The following is a 21,831-nucleotide window of genomic DNA, read 5'->3' on the forward strand; positions in this document are numbered from 1 at the left end:
GGAGAGCACAAATTGGTGGAAAAGGAATGACTAAGCAGCAGTAAGACAGGCTGGGGATGGCAACTGCAAGTTTATAATGGAGATCTAAGCATTATGTAAATTCTTCAGGATTTCATACCCTAGTCTTAGATTAAAGGCAGGAGTCAGAATGGTTTAACTTTCTCCTCTATATACAGCTTGCCTTAGTAGGCGGTGAAATCCTTCTGGGTAGAAATGATGCTTCTGTTATATTATTTCCTCGCAGTGCCCAGCAGAGTCCTAAATGGTTTAATAATCAGGGGAGTGGCTGGGCACGGTGGCTCACGCCTGTAATCCTAGCACTTTGGGAAGCCGAGACCAGCCTGACCAACATGATGAAACCCTGTCTCTACTAAAAATACAAAATTAGCTGGGTGTAGTGGCACATGCCTGTAATTCCAGCCACTTGGGAGACTGAGGCAGGAGACCTGAACCCAGGAGGCGGAGGTTGCAGTGAGCTGAGATTGTACCACTGCACTCCAGCCTGGTGACAGAGCGAGACTCCATCTCAAAAAATAAATAAATAAATAATCAGGTGAGTGGATCCCAGTAGTGCTTTGCTGGAGGCAGATACAGGAGTGGGAGGGCCCCTTCCTGAGGGTTTGGAAATGGGTCATGATGCTTTTTGCAGTAATTAGGTTTTGATGCAAACTCAAAATCCTTAGTTAAGGTAAAACACTTTATGGAATTCCATTATCCTTCCATCCAAGTCCTCTTCTAATAGTAAGGTTGGCACTTAGGGAAGTGCTCACATCACCAGAATATCATGATATCCATTGTATTGGCACAGCACTTTTTTTTGTTGTCATTATAAGCAATGACAAAATAAGTGTCTTTGTGTATGTGTGTGAGTATATATCTTTGTGCACATGTATTTATGAGTATACCAATAGGACAAATTTTTTAAATAGTGCATGGGCTCAGTTATAATGTAAGTGATAACCATAAATTTATAAATATTATAAAATTATCCTGCAAAGAAACTAACAAGTGTATGGAAGCTCTTGTTCCCTATCTCTATTTCAAAGTGGTATGTTACAACGTTTTTGTTTTCATGTTATCAATGTATTGAGTGAAAACTTGTATTCATATGTTTTAATTAGAATTTATTGAAGTATGAATGAGATTAGTCATCATTTAATATGAATCATTTGTATTTAACTTTAACATGAACATCCTGTTTACATTTCTGCCTGCTTTGCTGGTCTCTTTGTCAATTTCTCAAAGTTTTTCCTTTATGTTCATCCATTCATTCACCAACCATTTATTGAATACTTATCATATGCCAAGCACTACTTTAGGCACTGAAGATATGGCCATAAGCAAGACAAATGAAATCACTGCTTTCATGAACTGTGTCTAAGTGGGCAATTAAAACAAATATACATAAAATCTAATGTCAATAAATATAAAATGTAACAGCAAAATGATGAGTACTGGGGAGACAAGATGAAAGAATACGCTTTCCATTTGCAGTTGATTGCAAAAATGTCTTCACAGTGTGGTACCTTTTTTTTTTTTTTTTGAGATGGAGTTTCACTCTTGTTGCCCAGGGTAGAGTGCAATGGCTCAATTTCGGCTCAGTGCAACCTCCGCCTCCTGGGTTCAAGCGATTCCCGTGCCTCAGCCTCCCAAGTAGCTGGGATTATAGGCATGCACCACCAAGCTCGGCTAATTTCTTTTGCATTTTTAGTAGAGACGGGGTTTCACCATCTTGGTCAGGCTGGTCTCGAACTCCTGACCTCAGGTGATCCACCCGCCAGGCCTCCCAAAGTGCTGGCATTACAGGCATGAGCCACCCCGCCCGGCCTATTTTTTTAAGACTATGCTTTTCAGAGCAGTTTTAGGTTCAGAGGAAAATGAAAGAAAGGTAAGAGATTTCCTGTATACCTCTTCCTCCCACATACCTCCGTCTCTTCCATTAGCAACACCTCCCAACCAGAGTAGTACATTTGTTACAGTTCAGTGAGCCTACACCGACACATCATTATCACACAGGGTCCATAGTATACATTAGGGCTTATTGTTGGTATTGTGCATTCCATGGGTTATAATGACAAGAAGCCACTCCTGGAACATCATATAGAGGTGTTTCAGCGCCCTAACAATCCTCTGTGCTCTACCTGTTCATCTCTTCCACCCCTGGCAACCAGTGATCTTTTTACTGTCTCCATAGTTTTGCCTTTTCCAGAAAGTTGCATTGTTGGAGTTGTACAGTGTACGGCCTCTTCAGATTGAGTTCTTTCACTTAGTAATATGCACTTAAAGTTCTGCCATGACTCCTCATGGCTTGGTAGTTCATTTCTTTTTAGCACGGAATGATGTTTTGTTGTCTGGGTGCACCAGTCATTTATTTATTTTTATTTTGTTTATAGTGCCTTTTCTTTTTTTCTGTATAGAAATTTTTTAATTTACGTGAATTCATATTTATCGGCCATCTGTTTTATGGCTGCTAGGTGTTGTATCTTAATTAGAAAGCCTTAGTATTTTACTATTTATCCTTACTATTTTACTTTTTAAATTGTTTCCTTTTTTATACTGTACAGTTCATTTAAACCTTAATCTTTTGTTTTTGCTTTGGGGCACCTTTTGGAATTCTCTCAATTGACTTCTTACTCTTATTTCAAATAAAAGATTTTCCCAACTTGATGGAAGAGATGCTAACATTTTTTTTGTTGCTGTATGACTATATTGTGTTAGATTCTGTACTATTCACTTTCACGTTCATAATTTCATTTTGAAAAAGTGAAAATTAGCCTGTGAAAACACAAACACACATGCACACACACACACATATCCAGATAATTATTCCCATAATATTGTAATATCTGAACCAATGCCATCCAAGAGTTTCTTAATGATGTAAGAGTTCTGTATCTGCAGTGTCCAATAAGGTGGTCACTAGCCATATGTGGGTAATGAGCACTTGAAGTGTAGCTAGTGAAAATGAGGAACTAGCCAGGCGCAGTGGCTCTTGCCTGTAAACCCAACACTTTGGAAGGTTGAGGCAGGTGGATCACCTGAGGTCAGGAGTTCAAGACCAGCCTGGCCAACATGGTGAAACCACGTTTCTACTAAAAAAAAAAAAAAAAAAAAAAACAAAAATTAGCTGGGTGTGGTGGCACACACCTGTAATCCCAGCTAATCAGGAGGCTGAAGCATGAGAATCACTTAAACCCAAGAGGCAGAGGTTTGCAGTGAGCTGAGATCACGTCACTAAACTCCAGCCTGGGTGACAGAGGGAGACTCTGTATAAAAATTAAAAAAGAAAAGAAATAAATGAGGAACTAATTAGCTACATGTGGCTAGTGCCTAATATATGGAACAATACAGTTCTGGACCGTTCAGTGTTGAAAAAAAGAAAGTCTTTCCATCTTACAACCTAATTCACATTAAAGACATGAATAAGGAGACTTAACATATTTCCTTCTTTGTTTGTTTTCAGATGTTTTGAGCTTTATACCTATTAAGGGATAATTAATACACGCTAACTTGGATAGCTGTGAAGTATAAAATTTTGATGCATTTTGACACAAGAGTGTATCCCTAAAACCATAGCCATAATCAAAATAGTAGAAATTTTTATTCTCCCCAAAAGTTTCCTTGTGCCTTTCTGAAACCCATTTTTCTTCATTTTCCCTCACCCCACCCCATCCCTAGTCACCACTGGTCTGCTTCTTGTCAGGAACGAGACCTCCTTTCCCCCATCCACAGTTCAGTAAAGATCATGTGAGGAGACTGGATATCCCACAGCAACCTGGTGGTAATAACACCCCACTTCTCCACCCTGGAGTGCTGTCAGAAGAAGCCTAAGGGAGCATCAAGACTTCTGCCATCAAACAGTGGTGACCAGGCCACCCCCGCTGCAGTGTGAAATTTCTGCCCTCACTGGGTGGTCATGGAACAGCATTTCCCTCTTGTGGAGGAGTGGGTTCATCAAAAGCCAACTACAACAGAGGTTTAAATTAAATCCAGAATCACATAACAAAATACAAAGATGTCCAGCTTTCAATTTTAAAAAATATTCATCAGTCCAGGCTCAGTGGCTCACGCCTGTAGTCCCAGCACTTTGGGAGGTCGAGGTGGGTGGATTGTTTGAGGCCAAGAGTTTGAGAACAGCCTGGCCGACGTGGCGAAACCTCGTGTCTACTGAAAAAAAAAAAAAAAAAATTAGCCGAGCGTGGTGGCACATGCTTGTAGTCCCAGCTACTTGGCAGGCCGAGACACAAGAATCATTTGGGCCTGGGAGGTAGAGGTTGCAGTGAGACAAGATCACACCACTGCACTCCAGCCTGGGTGACAGAGTGAGACGCTGTATTAACAACAACAAATACTCATCATGCCAAGAACCAGGAAAACCTCAAACTAAATGGAAAAAATATATATATCAATAGTTGTCAAAATTGAGATGGTAGAGATAATAGATTAGTTTACAAAGATTTTTAAGTATCCATGACAAACGTGTCCAGCTTGCGGCCCAGGACGTCTTTGAATATGGCCCAAAAGCAGTTCATAACTTTTTGTGTGATTCTTAAAAATCTCATCAGCTATCATTAGTGTTAGTATATTATTTTGTGTGTAATTCTTCTTCCAGGGTGGCCAGGGAAGCCAAAAAAGATTGGACACCCCTGATGTATGATAAAAATTATTTTATAATAATAGTAATATGCTTTAAGTATATTAAAAACTAGAAGGCCTCAGGATATAAATTGAAATTCTCAGCAAAGAAATAGAAGATATATAAAAAATGGAAACTTTAGGACCGAAAAGGACAATAACAAAAAGAAAAACTCAGTGGATGGGCTCAATGACAAAATCGATAAGACGGAAGAAACCACTAAATCGGTGAAACAGAAGCTACAACAACAGAAATTACCTCATCTGAACAGCAGAGAGACAACAGACTGGCGAAAAGGAACACGGCCTCTGGGATGGAGATCTTTTGCGGGTTTACAACAAAACATCTAACATTGGTGTCACTGGAGGTATGAAAGGATAGGAAAAAAATAATGGGGACTAAAAAAGTGCTTGAAGAACTTTTCCTAGCTGCCGCCAAGGTGCTCGGTCCATCCGCATCCGGCAGCGCCAGCCTCACACTCGCCAGCGCCATGGCCTCGGTCTCCCAGCTCCCCTGCATCTACCTGGCCCTCATTCCACACGACGATGAGGTGACCGTCACAGAGAAGATCAATGCCCTCATTAAAGCAGGCGGCGTAAATGTCGAACCTTTTTGGCCTGGCTTGTTTGCAAAGGCCTGGCCAACGTCAACATTGGGAGCCTCCTCTGCAATGTAGGGGCCGGTGGTCCTGCTCCAGCAGCTGGCTCTGCACCAACAGGGGCTTCTGCCCACTCCGCTACTGCTGCTCCAGCTGAGGAGAAGAAAGTGGAAGCCAAGAAAGAAGAATCCGAGAAGTCTGATGATGACATGGGCTTTGGTCTTTTTGACCAAACCTCTTTTACAATGTGTTCAATAGAAAGCTGAACTTAAAAAAAAAAAAAAAAAGTACTTGAAGAAATAATGGCTTAAAAACATCACAAGCATAGCAAAGACATAAACCTTCAGTTGAAGAAGCTGAGAGAAGCCCAAACAGGATAAATAAACCCAACGAGATGCATACCAAGCCACTTAATAAACATCTGAAAACTGCAGACAACCACAAAACAAACATCTTGAAAGCAGTCAGGGAAAAATGACACCTTAACTAGAAGAGAAAAATGATTCAACCACAGCATACTTCTCATGAGAAACCGTGGATACCAGAAGAAAGTGCCACATTTTCCCTTTCCTGTTGAAATAAAGAATTGTCAATCCGTAATCCTCTGCCCAGCAAACATTTTCCTGAGGCATAACGGGGAAATCAAAACATTCTCAGATGAAGGAAAACTAAGAGAATTTGTCACCAGCTGATGAACTCAATGACTAAAAGGAATTTTCTAAATAAAAGGGAAACGATAAGAAAAGGAACCTTGGAATATCAGAATAGAACAAAACGTGGTAAACAAACATGTAAGAAATACAATAGACTTGTCTTCTCTTGATTTTCTGAATTTTTTCTTTTCCCCTCTAAGACAAAGTCTTGCTCTGTTGCCCAGGCTGGAGTGCAGTGGCACGATCTCCACTCACTGCAACCTCTGTCTCCTGGATTCAAGTGATTCTCCTGCCTCAGCCTCCCGAGTAGCTGGGATTACAGGCATGTGCCCACTTCTTGACTAATTTTTGTATTTTTAGTAGAGATGGGGTTTCCCCATGTTGGTCAGGCTGGTCTCGAACTCCTGACCTCAAATGATCTGCCCACCTCGGCCTCCCAAAGTGCTGAGATTACAGGTGTGAGCCGCTGCACCCAGCCTTCTGAATTTGTTTCTGATTGTTTTGATTGTTGAAGAAAAAGTGTAGCAATGTCTGATGTGACTCTAAATGTACATAGAGGAATTAACCAAAAAATATTAAAAACTGGAGAGAGTAAAGGAACAGGAGGAGATATAGGGCTCCAGACTTCACTTTACTCAGATTGGTAAGGTGATTACACCAGGAGGCTGTAAGAAGTTGTGTGAATATAATTTTATTATCAACTAAAAACAGCTACAAAATAATGCATTCAAAAATATTTAGAGCTAGGTGTGGTGGCTCACACCTGTAATCATACTTAACACTTGGGGAGGCTGAAATAGGAAAATCACTTGAGCCCAGGAGTTTGAGACCAGCCTGGGCAACATAAGAAGACCCTGTCTCTACAAATAATAATAATAATAATAATAATAATAATAATAAAAACATTAGTCGGGCATAGTAGCATGTATCTGTGTTCCCTCCTCAGGAGGCTGAGCTGGGAGGATCACTTAAGCCCGGGAGGCTGAGGCTGCAGTGAACCATTTTCATGCCGATGCATTCCAGCCTGGGTGACAAAGCAAGACTGTAAAAAAAAAACAAAAAAAAACTTAGAAAATTGAAATGGATTTTTAAAAAATATTAATGCAATCCACTGGAAGGCAAAAACAAGAAAAAAAACCCACCAAAAATAAAGTGGCATACTTAAGCTGTATTACATTAAATATACCATCACATGTAGGTAACTACATTAAATCTAAGTAATTACTTTAAATATACTATTTAAAAGACAGAAGCCAGCAGAGTGGATAAAAATCATGGCTCAACGACATGCTATCCTCAAGAAACTTGCATCAAATATAACAAGTAAAAGAATAGAAAAAAAAGTGTTGTTCAAAATTGATTAAAGGAAATCTAGAATAGGTATATTAATTTTATATGAAGCAGACTTCACCACAAGGAAAAGTAGAAGCAATAAAGGGGGTCATTAGATAATAATGAGGAGCTCATTTTTCCAAGAAGACGTAGCAAACTTAAATGTGTATGTATCTAACAACGGAGATTCAAAATGCCTGAGACAAATGGATAGAACCGAAAGAAGAACTAGACTATTCCATTATTAGAGTTGAGACTTTAACACTCCTCTATCAGTAATTGATATATCGATAGATCAATCAGGCAGAAAAATCAGTAAGGATGTAGATGACCTGAACAACACGATCAATCAACTTGACCTGATTACAGGATATTCCAACTAACAGCAAAAAGCTTGGTCTGTTTTGCCTTTCATGGTCTCAAGTTCATGTGAAACATTCACTAAGACCATATTTTGGGCCATTAAACACATCATAATAAGTTTCAAAAAATAGAAATTATACCAAGCATGTTCTCTGATCATAATGGAATCAAATTAGAAATCAGTAACAAAAAGCTAAAAGGAAAATCTCCAAACATTTGGAAATTAAACAACACACTTTAAAATCATTGAAGAATCCTCTGGAAAATAAAAAAAAAATAAACAGAATAAAAACAAAATGTAACTTGTCAATTTGTGGAACACTGCTTAAGCAGGGTTGAGAGAAATATTTATAACACAAATGTATACATTAGAAAAGATGAAAATTTCCAAATTAATCATCTAAACTCCAGACTCTAGAACATAGAAGAGCAAAATAAACCCAAAGCAAGCAAGAGTAAGGAAATAATAAAGATAACGAGCATAAATCAATGGAATTGAAACATTTGAGTAATTTAAAAACCAATGAAACAAAGAGCTGTTTCTTTATAAAAATTGATAAATTGACAATTCTGTAACAAGACAGACCAAAAAAAAAAAGGAAAAGACACAAATTGCCATTTTCGGGAATGAAGCAGGGGAAATGTCTACAAAACCTGCAGACATCTAAAGGATACAAGAATACCATAAACTTACACACATAATTTGACATCTTACACCAAACTGATCAGTGTCTCAAAAACCACAAACTATTCCAACTCACCCTGTGTGAAATGAATAATTTGAATAGCCCAATGACTATTAAGAAAATTAAATTCGTAATTTAGAAATCTCTAAAAAGGAATCTCCAGGTTCATGGTTTCACTGGAAAAGTCTACCAGACTTTTTAAAAATTCAATTATACAGTTGTTTCCAGAAAACAGAAGAGGAGAGAATATCTCTCAATTCATTTTATGAAGCTATTATTACCCTGATGTCAAAACTAGGAAAATAAAGTAGGGAAAAGAACACAGCAAACCAATATCCCTCATTAAGATGTAAAACTCACAAATAGAATTTAGCAACGTATAAAAATAATTATACACCATAACCAAGTGGGTTTACTTCAGAGATGCAGGCTGGTTAAATATTGAAAAATTAACTCTGTAATCCAGCAAATTAACAGGATAAAATAGAAAAATCACATGATCATATTAGCCAATATAGAAAAGCTAGTAGACAAAATTCAAAACTTATTCATAATAAAAACTTTCAAAAAACAGGAATGGAAGAGAAATTCCTCAACTTGATGAAGAACATCTACAAAAAACTTCAGACCAGGTGCCACGTGGTTCATGCCTTTAATCTCAGCACTTTGGGAGGCTGAGGTGCGAGGATCACTTAGTGACCAGGAGTTTGAGATCATCGGCTGGACAACATAGTCAGACACTATTTCTACAAAAGTTAAAAAAATTAACCAAGCATGCTGGCGCACACCTTTAGTCCCAGCTACTTGGGAGGCTAAGGTGGGAGGACTGCTCAGGCCCAGGAGACTGAGGTCACAGTGAGCCATGATGGCACTGCTGTACTCTAAACAGGACAGTAGAGGGAGACACAGTCTCAAATAATAATAATAATAAGTTTACTTTATATCTAGTTGTAAAAGACTGAATGTTTTCCTCTAAAATTGAGAACAAGGCGAAGATTTATTTAACATAATGTTGAAATTTCTAGTCAGGGCAATAAAGCAAGGAAAGGAAATAGATGCACAGATCAGAAAGGAAGAAATTAAAAGCTTCCCCTCTTTGTAGATGATATTATATTTACCTGTTAAATCCTGAAATATCTGCAAAAAAAACCTTCTAGAACTAAGAATCGAGTCCAGAAAGATTACAGGATATGCAATAAATATACAAAAGTAAATTACATTTTTATATACTAACAATGAACATGTGGATGCTGAAATCAAAAACACAATACCATTTAAAATTGCTAAAAAATTAAATAGATGTTAATCAAATAAAGTTTGTGTGGGACTTGTATGCTGAGAACTGCAAAATGCTGGTGAAGAAATAAAAGAAGATGTAAATACATGGAGAGACATACTTTAAATCCATGAAGAATAACCTTGTATAAAAGCTAATTCTCCCCAAATTGATACACAAGTTTAATGAAATTCCTTTCAAAACCCCAGCAAGACTTTTTTATAGATATAGACAAGATAATTCTACAATTTATAGGGAAAGCAAATGAAATAGAACAGGTAAAACAATTTTGAAAGAAAAATAATGTAGGAGGAATTTGTTATATGTTTATATTTTATATTCAAGACATTCTATAACTGCGGTAAACAGAATTGAATGATATTGGTAGAAGAATAGACATGTAGATCAATAAAGCAGAATAGAGAATCCAGAAATAGATCCACACAAATAGACACAATGGATTTTTGACAAAGATGGAAAAGCAATTCAACTGAAAAAAGATAGCTTTGTCAAGAAATGGTGCTAGAGCTATTGGACATTCATGGGCGAAAAGGAAGTTCGACCTAAGTCTCACAACTTATACAAACACTAATACAAAATGGAAAATTAAAACAAAAAAAATTTTAGAAAAATGGTAGGAGAAATTATTGGATATCTTGGTCTAGGCAAAGGGTTCTTAAATTTAATACTATAATCTATAAAAAGTCGATAAATTGGACCTCATCAAAATTAAGAACTTTTTTTTTCTGAAAAAGACCTTGTTAAGAGGGTGAAACAACAAGCTACAGAGTGAAAGAAAATATCTGTAAACCACATATCCAAGAGAGGACTAGTATGTAGAATATAAAAAGAACTCTGAAAAAACAACAGCAAAAAAATATTAATTAGAAAATGGTCAAAAGACATGAAGAGATGTTTCACAGAAAAGGATGTACCTACACCAAAAAAGCATTTGAAAACACGTTCAACACCATTAGCCACCAGGCAGACACAAATGAAAATCAACACATACTATCAGAATGGTTAAACTAAAAAATAGTAACACTAATGTTAACAACGATGGGAAGAAACTGAATCACCCCTACATCGCTGGTAGGAATGTAAAATGGCTCAGGCCCTCTGGAAAATAGTTTGCCTGCCTGCCTGCCTGCCTTCCTTCCTTCCTTCCTTCCTTCCTTCCTTCCTTCCTTCCTTCCTTCCTTCCTCCCTTCCTGCCTTCCTGCCTTCCTTCTTTCTTTCCTTTCTCTCTTTCTTTCTCTTTCTTTCCTTCTTCCTTTCTTCCTTTCTTCCTTTCTTCCTTTCTTCCTTTCTTCCTTTCCTTTCCTTTCCTTTCCTTTCCTTTCCTTCCCTTCCTTCCTTCCTTCTTTCCTTCCCTCCCTCCCTCCCTTCCTTCCTCCCTTCCTTCCTTCCTTCCTTCCTTCCTTCCTTCCTTCCTTCCTTCCTTCCTTCCTTCCTTTCTTCCCTCTCTCTTTCTTTCCTTCTTTCTCTCTCTCTCTCCCTCTTTCTTTCTTTTTTTAAATTTCATTTTATTTTTTGAGATGGAGCTTCATTCTTTCACCCAGGCTGGAATGCAGTCGTGCAGTCTTGACTCACTGCAACCTCTGCCTCCGGGTTCAAGCAATTCTCTTGCCTTAGCCTCCTGAGTAGCTGGGCCTACAGGTGCACGCCACCATGCCCGGCTAATTTTTTTTTTTTTTTGTATTTTTAGTAGAGACAAGGTTTCAGCATCTTGGCCAGGCTGGTCTTGAACTCGTGACCTCGTGATCATTCAATACCTCGTGGTATTGAAATTACATCTTCAATAATAGAAAACATTTTAAATAGAACCCCAAAAATGGCATCATTAATTGGTATTTTCAATATTTTGTCACAACAGGAAATATTCAGGGTTAGGTTAAAAAAGATTCACTCTTGAATCCGGGCCTAGGTCTATATGTAGCACCATATAGAGCATGTTCAGTGCCAAAATAATTAGGATTGGCACAAAAGCACTTGGACTTAGCTGTAGTTTTTGTTTTTGTTTTTGTTTTTATTTTTTGAGATGGAGTCTTGCTCTGTCGCCCAGGTTGGAGTGCAGTGGTGCAATCTCGGCTCACTGCAACCTCTGCCTCCCAGGTTCAAGCGATTCTCCTGCCTCAACTTCCCCAGTAGCTGGGACTACAGGTGCCCACCACCATGCCCGGCTAATTTTTTTTTGTATTTTTAGTAGAGACGAGGTTTCAGCATCTAGGCCACACTGGTCTTGAACTCCTGACCTCATGATCCACCCATCTCGGCCTCCCAAACTGCTGGGATTACAGGCATGAGCCAGTGTGTCCGGCCTGAGCTGTAGTTTTGACTATGCATAAGTGCATTCATTTTGTCAATCTTTAATGAATTGGGAAATTTCCTGAATTGGAATCCTCTTTGATCTACTTGGACCTTCTGCCTCATCCACCTCTTGACCAATGCTGGTACTCTCTGCTAATACAGAATAAAAAGTATTATCTCTACCTGTCAACATACAGCAACTGCATCTGGACTAGACTGATGAGGTCTAGAGCAAGTTTTTTATTTCTCCATCAATAAACATTTTCTTTATCTCATATGTCCTTCATAGGGGCAGTTAGACAGTTAGACATGGCCTGTGTGTAGCTGAAAAAAAATATGTGTTGAAGGCAAGAATGATCCTAGGCTTTTCTTTATGCCTACCAGCTAGCATATGGAATTGATTAATCGATTAATAAATACTTCTCTTTTAATGTGTTCCAATATATTAGCTGACACAAAATTCATAGTTATACCTGAACATCTCACACACTTATTTATTACTTATTTTATTTTCTTTGAGTCTAAAGAACCATACCACTAAAACATAAAAATATAAAATGGTCTTTAAAAAGAGATCCAATATCCCCATCCTAAGGAAACACTGCGGACTTAGTTTCTCTTGATTTTTCTACAACGTTCTTTATCAAAATAAAGGCTGCATATCAAGGAACTCTATTTTCCTTCCTTCTCTTAACTCCGCATTTCCCACACTTGCTGTCACCATCCCACACAAGAGGCAGACGTGATGTTTCTCTGAATGCGATTTGGGAAAAGCGTCTCTGGTTGATAAGGAATCCTCCCGAGCTCCAGTAGAGGGGAGGAAATAATCCTGAGGGTGGTCTCCATTGCCTTTTATCCCCTCATTATTGTCATCTTTGCTGCCTTGCTGTTTTTGCTGCCTATGTTTAAAGCTTCTTAGGCTTTGAAGAGAGACAAAATGCCTGCTTTGCGTCTGAAGAGGTATTTTTATGATTTCTGGAACTTACACAACAAAGATTAAAAATCTAGTTAAATACCCATGATCTTGATGAAATATCTGCTCAAGGAGCAGCCAAGGAGCTGTATCTCAGAACTCTGATTTGTTTTCATTGCACCTTGCCAGAGGGTAGGGAAATATATTTTTACTTTTCCTATCCTTAGAACACACAAGTAGTAATTACAATGAATATCAGGCTTCTATCCTATTGATTTGAAGATTCAGGTTATATCAACAAAACCCAACATTTTCTGTGACTCTGCTCTTAGGGCAAGGGGCGTAGAACTCTGAAGAGCAGCAACCTAGAAAGAAAATGTAATCAACCAGATAATTTGCTTTTTGCCATGACATCTGCAAATGCATTTAAATGACTGCTAAACAACATTTTTAAAGTCTGGTAGGCAAATGCTTCAAATGTATCTCAGATTTACTGAAAGGAAACATATCTGTTTTGATTATTTTGTTTCCATTGACCTTTGAGATTTCATAGGTGTTATTAGCTATGGAATATTGGAAGAAGGACTTTATATCATAAGTTTTATCCAGTTTCAAACTGTGAGCAGAAGTTAACTTTTTAATTCTATGAAAACTGAATAATCTTCTCTAAATATACCTGATGTATAAAAATCCAGAAGTAACAATACTCAATGACATGTTATTCATTTTAGAAAGTGAATTATTTGCATAAAAAGATACACACTCATAAAAATACACAATCATATACACATCACGAAGTTTCTTTGAATAGCTATTTTAGTGCACATAAAGTGTGGTTTCATTCACATACACAAAAACAATGTATTCCTACTCTGCTTTACAGGACTATAATAAGTTCATAGAACAAAACCCATTTATATTCATAGCAAGGCAGAAATAGCATATTCATTTCATTCAAAATTTGACATTTTGCTTTTGAATTCCACTTTTCCTCTCTTTTCTGTGTTTTTCTGATGGAAGCATAAAAGCTTTACAAACTGGAAGGAAGCTGTAGTTTACACCCATTGTTATGTCTGCAAAGCACTCATTATTTCTGGAAAATACCTCCATCTATACGTCTCGCCAGCACGACCATTTTTATGCACGGTGATCCATCTTTTCTTGCCACAGTTGGCTGATAGAGGAATGGGTACCTCCCTGCAGCTGAGATCCTCCATCAGGAATTAGAACTTAGGACTACAAGATTTTAGCCGCAAATGACTTGCTGTCTTTAGTGGCAGAGATTTTAACCCCGGAGCTGTGAGCCTTCATGACCCACTTCATGGATGGAAAATAGCAAATATTGTCTCCTAGAGAGAAATGAAGATGTCCAGAAAGGAACAAGGATGACAGTCTCTGCCTCCATGAGTCCTTGAGGCTCAAATACATCCTTTCCCTTTAGTTCTGGGTACCTTTTTGCAAATTCCTTCTTTGATAAGTTTATGTTTTTATACTTCGTCAAAGATCGCTCTTTATAACCAAAAGTGCCCTGATGAAGTAACTTAAATGTTGTTGTTGTTGTTGTTGTATTCATCTTAATAGATATTAGCAATTTTTAAATTAAAAAATGTCAATGCCCTCTAGCCAAAAACCACCAGGAACATGCCTGTAGTTGAACAAGTCAATTATTCTTTCTTGAAGGTAGGGAGAATGCACACCATCAGGAACCATGGGGTGTGTCAGTAATAGGATGTTAGGAAGAATCTATTATAGGATTTGGGCATCGGTAGTCATGGAGAGGATCTGAGGAAGTGGGCCTTTGCTCTAGATTGGACACTGTCAGGAAGCAGGGACAATTCTATGATCTGGTATCCTTCTTTTTTTTGAGACAGAGTCTTGCTCTGTCACCAGGCTGGAGTGCAGTGGCGCCATCTTGGTTCACTGCAACCTCAAGCTCCCTGGTTTGATTCTCCTCCCTCAGCCTCCTGAGTAGCTGGGATTACAGGCACGCACCACCATGCCCAGCTAATTTTTTTTTTTTTTTTTTAAGTAGAGATGGGGTTTCACCATGTTGGCCAGGATGGTCTCCATCTCCTGACCTCATGATCCGCCTGCCTTGGCCCCCCAACGTGCTGGGGTTACAGGCGTGAGCCACTGCGGCTCGCCTGATTGGGTATCTTAATACATTTTTTTCTACAGTAGGACAGATTAGACAAGACTAAGTATGGGATTGATAAATAAGCAGCAGTCGCTCATGCTATCCGGGATGGAATTTGATATTTTATGGCTGAGATCATGTTCCCATGCTTAGTGTAACTTAAATTTTGTTGTTTACAGAGTGGTCTTGTTTTTGTCTTGACCCGTGAGGGTTCTAGAGCAGCCTTGTCCAGTGTTGATGTTCTTCCATGAAATTGTTCATATTTACCAGGGACAAATTGTTCATATTTACCAAGACATAGCTGTGAGTGCCCAGCCAGCTCCTGGAAGCCAGTGGCTGCTTTCCTCTTTTTTCAGTACCTGCTTTTGGCCAAAAGCAGACAGAACCAGGACATAGGCATTAATTGGTGATATCCAGATTTTCACCACTGCTGAGATTTCTTAGATCAAGGAGTTAGAGAACGTAGTCTGTAGCTGGGCTGGAGTTCATCTCTCCTGCTCCTTTGGTTGCTGGTTGCTGTGTTGAACCCTCAGATGTGACCGTGGCTGTGCACTCATACTTAAGACTCTGGACAGGATACAAGTACTCAAATAAACAAAATGTTATTCTTAGATATTCCCAATGACTTATTTGAAAGATTGAGGAGAAATTCAGTACATCAATTCAGCTTTACAAAAGGGTAATAGGCGAGCTTTAAGCAAATCATTTCTGAAGCAGAAATTCTGCAGTGTTTTAAATTAAACTGAAATTCTGCAGAAATTCTGCAGTTTTCAATTACAGAAATTCTGCAATTAAAGAAATTAAACTGTGTTTAATTTAAATTAAAGAAATTCTGCAGTGCTTTAAATTAAATTAAGTTAAAATTATAATTGCCTACAGAACTTTTAAAATTATGGTAATGAGAGACACACTGGGGTGTCATAACATTCTAGATGGAATCACCATTAGAGCTGACTGTTTCAGCATTTTGAGTCTTTTCTGTATAGAGTATATGTCCATAAATAGTGACTCATGCCTTCAGTAAACATTTAACGATGATCTGTGTTGAGACACTTTGAAGAGAATGGTGGAAACGTGATGAGTATGATGCCGTTTCTTCTCCCAAGGGACTGACAGATCAGATAATTTGCTTCCCTCAACGTTCTTTCTTTCTTGTTCCTAAAACTGCAGATCCTCAGCCCAGCTTCTACAGAAACGCAATAGATGTTTATTACATGCTATTTGAATAATAATAAACATTTATTGTGCCTACTTCAAGGAGCCAAGAATAATGTTGCAAAAATGATTTTTAGTATATAGAAAGTCTTCTATTCAGTGAGAGGTTCTAAGAATAGTTGGCTGAGCATGGTGGCTCATGCCATGTAATCTCAGTGCTTTGGGAGGCTGAAGCAGGAGGATCACTTGAGGCCAGGATTTCAAGACAAGTCTGGGCAACATAGCGAGACCCCATCCGTCAAATAATAATAATAATAAAAAATTACCAGGCATGGTGGCTCATACCTGTAATCCCAGCTACTTGGGAGGCTGGGGCAGGGGGAATTTCTTGAGCCCAGGAAGTTGAGGCTGCGATGAGCTGATTGTTGCACTGCCTTGCAGCCTGAGTGAGACCCTGTCTTAAAAGAAAAAACAAAAAAGAAGAATAGTTATAACATCAAAAATCATGGATTATGGATTATTTATGATATTCACCAAATAAAAAAATATTCGTATTGTCAGCACTGTGTCTATGTGGTTCTGAGGCTTCAGCAAAGGTATTTGGGCAGTGCAAAGAGCCTGTCCATTTCCCTGAAAGAGAAACATTGCAAAGGTCAGTGTCTTTGCTTCAGGAATAACTTGCGCACCTTCTGTGGTGATTAAGAGCTAAAGTTTTCACTAATGGCTTTAGCTGAAAGTTATGAAAAGACTAGTTTTGTAAAGGACACAAATCAAATGTGTTCTATTTTGCTTCCTTACAAAGTCCTCATATCTTACGTTTACAAACACATTGCAATGGTTTTTCATGAATGCTTAATATTTTTGAGCACCTCTAATTCAGATTCAGTTTGTGGATAGCTGTAGGTGACACTTGTGGCTGCAGATGTACTCTAGTCTGTGGGGGTGGGGGTGATGTGAACATTAATGGAAGTAATACAGGCTTAGGACAGAGCCTGGTCCAGGCCTTTGCACTCTGCAGGGGGCACAGGTAAGGACGTTTGTTTGCCATTCAGTTCCACGGCATGGGTGAGAAAATGATGTTGAAGTTTAAGATCAACTTAACATCATGTTTAATAATATTGATGTTTAAATTACACGCCAGTAGAATATTCTTTGCATGAGGGATACCTTTCTTTTTAAACTCTCTCAAAATAGAATATGGGGAGGGGAGTCTTGCTATTTATTCATCCAATCTTTTGTTGGCATTTACTGGTCATCTTTTACATGTCAGGCACTGGTCTGGTGTTTGGGATCCAAAGATGAATAATACATGCCCCTGGGCTTCAGTGGACTTATACTGCAAAGAGGAAGACAGAGTAAAGTAAAGACAGGATGATAAAACCATAGATAAGTAAAAAGAATGATAAAGATGTTAATAGAACATAAATAAAAAACACTTTCCCCAGTAAGATAGGGTGGGGTGGGCAGAACAGGCTTCCTGAAGTAGATAATGTTTGAATGGAACTTTGTGGCCTCAGCTGGGATTCACCACAGGAAAAAGAGATGAAGATAGAATAGCATTAGCAAAATCGTGGAAGGAAGAAACAGTACAGCAGGTGGAAAACTATGAGCAGTGTGATGAGGAAGAATTCTACTTGTTTTTGCTTGTTTTCATTTTAAATAATATACTGCTAGGATTAGACAATAATCAAAACCTCTACTGCTTCTGCTGAGCAGAGGGAGTACAAAGCTCTGCACCTCTGAAAGTGACACCTGCCTGTAAGAACTGAAAATAAGAGTATGGTCAGGGCTAAACTTTCCATAGGCTACAGTCAAAGTGTGATTTCAAAAAATTCCACAGCTCATTCTGAGGGCTCCAAAATCAAGATAAATAGAATGCTACCATATTCTACATACACATTATATGTGAAAAGCTTTAGCAGACCCAGCCATTTATTTATTTAATATAAAGCTGGGAAATTGCTGTAAAGGTGGCATTCCTACTACACTTCTCTGGACTGCAGTGGTCCGTTTTACATTTGAGTCGTGCTTCTCAAGGTGACTCTATAGGAGCACGTTTCTCTTTCGGTCTTCTGGTTCCAGTAAGATAGTGGATTTTTTCCTCCTTTCTCTCTCTACTTATCTCTTCAAGGAGGTGAGGTCTTACTCTTACAGATGCAGCATAGGTTAACCTGGTGAGTCTGGGTATGAATTTAACAATTTAAAAATCCATACTGTTTTAACCTAAAGCCATAAATATGTTGGGGTGATCACACAATAAGAAAACCACTACAGCATCTGCTAAGTGACACTAACAGTTGGTCAAGTCCAATTAAATTGACTCCTTCAGCACTGAACTGAGAATACATTTGTGACAGAAATACTCAAAAGTAGGCTAAGAAAGAAAGTTTCCTATTCTCTGAATTAAACATACTTTTAAATTAGGCTTCTTTATATTTCTTTCTGCTCAGAAAAAAAAAAAAAAGAAAGAAAAAAAAGAAAATGAAAGAAAGCATAACAGAACAGAATATTTTTAAAAACTTAGTCTTTGAGAGCATTTTTAAAGTCATTTTTCACAATAAAAAATATGTATAGTCCTGGAATGAATGTTTGGCTGTCTTCAAAAGAATGGAAAATTTCCAGTGGCTGCTCACATATGTTCCACAAATAGATGCTCAACTCTGAAAAATGAGCAGAGTGCCTGGGGCTTGTGCAGAAGATTTGTGTATCTGGGAATCGACATTGGTCAAGGATCACTACATACATATGTGAAAAGCTGAGTTCTCCTTTTCTTTTTCAACGGGAAGATCGTGCTTTAAGATAACTTAGACTATAAGGAAGAACGCAACACCCGGACGCGGTCAACTGCCTTCTGGAGAATGATCTCCTTTCCTTTCGACACTCTGAGCTGTTTTAGTAAAACTTCCTTTAGGATCTGGATGAATCTGTCTTCCCAAATGATTTAAATCAATGGCGCTGTAAAAGGAACGCAAGTTCAAGTCAGTACTTGGAGTTATTTTTTAAATGCATGCATACTGAAATTGGCATTGAGTATGAATGTTCTCATAACTTTTGGGACTTTATTGTCAAGTTTAGTAATCAAATTTATTCTTAAATTGATTTTGAACTGATTTAATTCAAGCAGCTAGAATTACTTTGCCAATGTTAATGTAATTAATTTGCCAAATCTCTGAGGTGGGTAGACAGCAACTCTAGCCAGCGTCCAGGAGCGGCTGAAATGGAATCTTGGTTCACCCTGAAGTTTCATTCAATTCTTGCAGGCATAACACAGTTTACGATGTATGCAAAAAATTCGCATACATATTTTTCCTATTTTATGTAGAAAAGAGTTATGCAGAAAACCAATTTTAAATACAAATGAGTGTCTCAAGCAAATCAGTTGCTAAATCTCCCATTTCTGCTCTTATTTTCATCATTCTATTCATCCACGCTTCTGGGCTAGAAACCTTGACTTCTTTTTTAATCTCTCCGACTTGTAACCTTTATACCTAATTAGTCATAAAGTCCTGGAACAAGTCTGTAATTTCTAAGAAGTTCATTTGTCACTGAACGAAGACCTTTTCCCTTCATTCTTGGATTGCAACTAGTAGACATGTCGACTGCCTTGCCTTCTTTTTGACTACAAGGCATTTCATATATATTGCCGGTGATATTCCTTAAACTTACTTTGATAATGTCATTCTTCTGCTCAAAAATATTGCATGTCTCTTTCTCTGCTTTCCTTATGGGAAAAAAATTTAATTATTTAGCCTAGAATTCAAGACCTGCTGAATACACTGTGCACTCCATTATTACTTTCAAATTTCTATTATTCCCAGTACTTACATATAGACAGTGTGCAGTAAGTTATTTCTGTTGACTGTTTTTCCACCTTTTAATTTTTACATAGGCCCCTCCAGCAACTCAGTTTCTCTCTTATTCATAGATAAAAATATATCCTTCAAAATCTAGCTCAAACATTATGTGTTCTGCGACCGTCTCTTGTCTGTTCTGTGTGCAGTAGAAACATATTCATTCATACTTTGTATGCATCACACATTGTTAAGCACTCACTATGCTCCAAATAATCGAAGATGAATATGACACCCTGCCTCAAGGTTCTTACTTTGGGACATTCATCAGATAAACAGCTGGGGCAATGGTGTGATCGACACGACAGTAAAAGACTACATGGGTTCCAATGAGGATTCGTGGACAGTTCTGTAAACTCAGTGGACAAGGGGAAGGGACAAGGCAAGTTCTGTCATGTCAGGGAAACTTGAGTGTCTTACAAACAGTGGGAAGATATTTCAGTCAGGGAGAATGCTGCTGTGGAGACACAGAGGCTTGAAATACATAGGAGGGTTCGAAAACCAGAAACAAATTTGGTTTGGCTTGAGAGGATATACAAGGATGAGGTGGGTATAACCAGAAATGAGACAGGAACCGTCTTATAAAGTTCTGGTTATGCTGTGCTAAGACTTGTACCTGAAATATAGTAGATGCTTAATAAACACTTATTTAGTAAACAAATCACTTTCTACTAGTATAGCAAATTTTATTTACATTTAAATATTTCAGATTTAATAATTTGCTAATTTACACCTTGGTTTGTTGAAGGACAACTAAGTATTCATACTGTGTGTTTTCAACATTCCATCTGGGGTAGATCCTTAACCTGTCATTGTAACAATTAGAAAAAGTTCCTTCTAATATGAGCACCAAAGGTGCAGAATTCTTGAAGTTAATATGTATAAACAAAATGTTCACATCTGTTTGTGTTTTTCTTTTTTCTTTTTCTAGGTTCAGACATTGTTCAATGGTTGATAAAGAACTTAACTATAGAAGATCCAGGTAAATAAATCATTTTCCTATTACAAGAACTTTTTTCTTAGTGGTTTTAAGAATTGTGTTTCCTCAGGGATATTTTAATATGGCATGCAAGCAAACCTCCTGAAAAATTGTAATTCAGTTTGAACTGTGCTTTTAACATTTATGTAAATTTTATGGTAGTCAAAACATATTTAACTAAAAGTTAGCATATTTCTACAATTTTTTACATCCTTAATTCTGCCATATTATTTGATTCAGGTCATTGGTGATCGTTAGACTGGATCAGCTTGTATACATGTCCATAAAATAATTGTACATATAATTTATGGCAAGTGATTATGAATTAATGAACTTTCCCTCTATCAGACACATACATCTCATTAACTTATAATTTTGCCTTAACTACATCTTTAAATGCAGTTTGAAATCAGTATTTTATTTGTAATTCTGATTTTTTTATCATGCCTACATGATGTATGTGTGTGTGTGTGAAAGAGAGAGAGAGAGAGAAACACTCTATTTAAGTCATGAACCTGTTCACCGTGTTGAACATTATGTCTATTCTGTAGCAGAAAACTTAATTTCCAAAGTAAGGGAACAATTTTTATGAGTTCACACTTTGCATTGCCTAGAATAAGTTCCTGCATATGCAAAGCATTTAATGCCTTTTTTTTTTTTTTTTTTTTGAGGTGGAGTTTCACTCTTGTTGCCCAGGCTGGAGTGCAAAGGCACAATCTCGGCTCACTGCAACCTCTGCCTCCCAGGTTCAAGCGATTCTCCTGCCTCAGCCTCCCAAGTAGCTGGTATTATGGGCACGTGCCACCACATCCGGCTAATTTTTTTTGTATTTTTAGTAGAGTCAGGGTTTTACCATGTTGGCCAGGCTGGTCTCGAACTCCTGACCTCAGGTGATCCACCCGCCTCGGCCTCCCAAAGTGTTGGGAATACAGGCGTGAGCCA

General features: G+C 38.0%; 1 protein-coding gene and 1 pseudogene across 3 annotated transcripts in view; both read left to right on the plus strand.

Annotated features, from left to right (window-relative positions):
• The window catches only part of RGS7 (regulator of G protein signaling 7), a 576,861-nt gene that overhangs the window by 354,975 nt on the left and 200,055 nt on the right, over positions 1-21,831 (plus strand). For both annotated transcript variants that reach the window (XM_015127136.3, XM_015127147.3), the window contains exon 4: positions 20,842-20,892. In XM_015127136.3, coding sequence (XP_014982622.1) covers positions 20,842-20,892 — 51 coding nt within the window. The remainder of the gene's footprint in view (positions 1-20,841; positions 20,893-21,831) is intronic.
• LOC106995186 (large ribosomal subunit protein P1 pseudogene) lies at positions 4,490-5,500 on the plus strand (annotated as a pseudogene). The gene has a single exon (XR_013412857.1). The product of XR_013412857.1 is annotated as a large ribosomal subunit protein P1 pseudogene (transcript).

Source organism: Macaca mulatta, chromosome 1 (assembly GCF_049350105.2).
Source record: "Macaca mulatta isolate MMU2019108-1 chromosome 1, T2T-MMU8v2.0, whole genome shotgun sequence".
In the NCBI taxonomy this organism is placed as follows: domain Eukaryota; kingdom Metazoa; phylum Chordata; class Mammalia; order Primates; family Cercopithecidae; genus Macaca; species Macaca mulatta.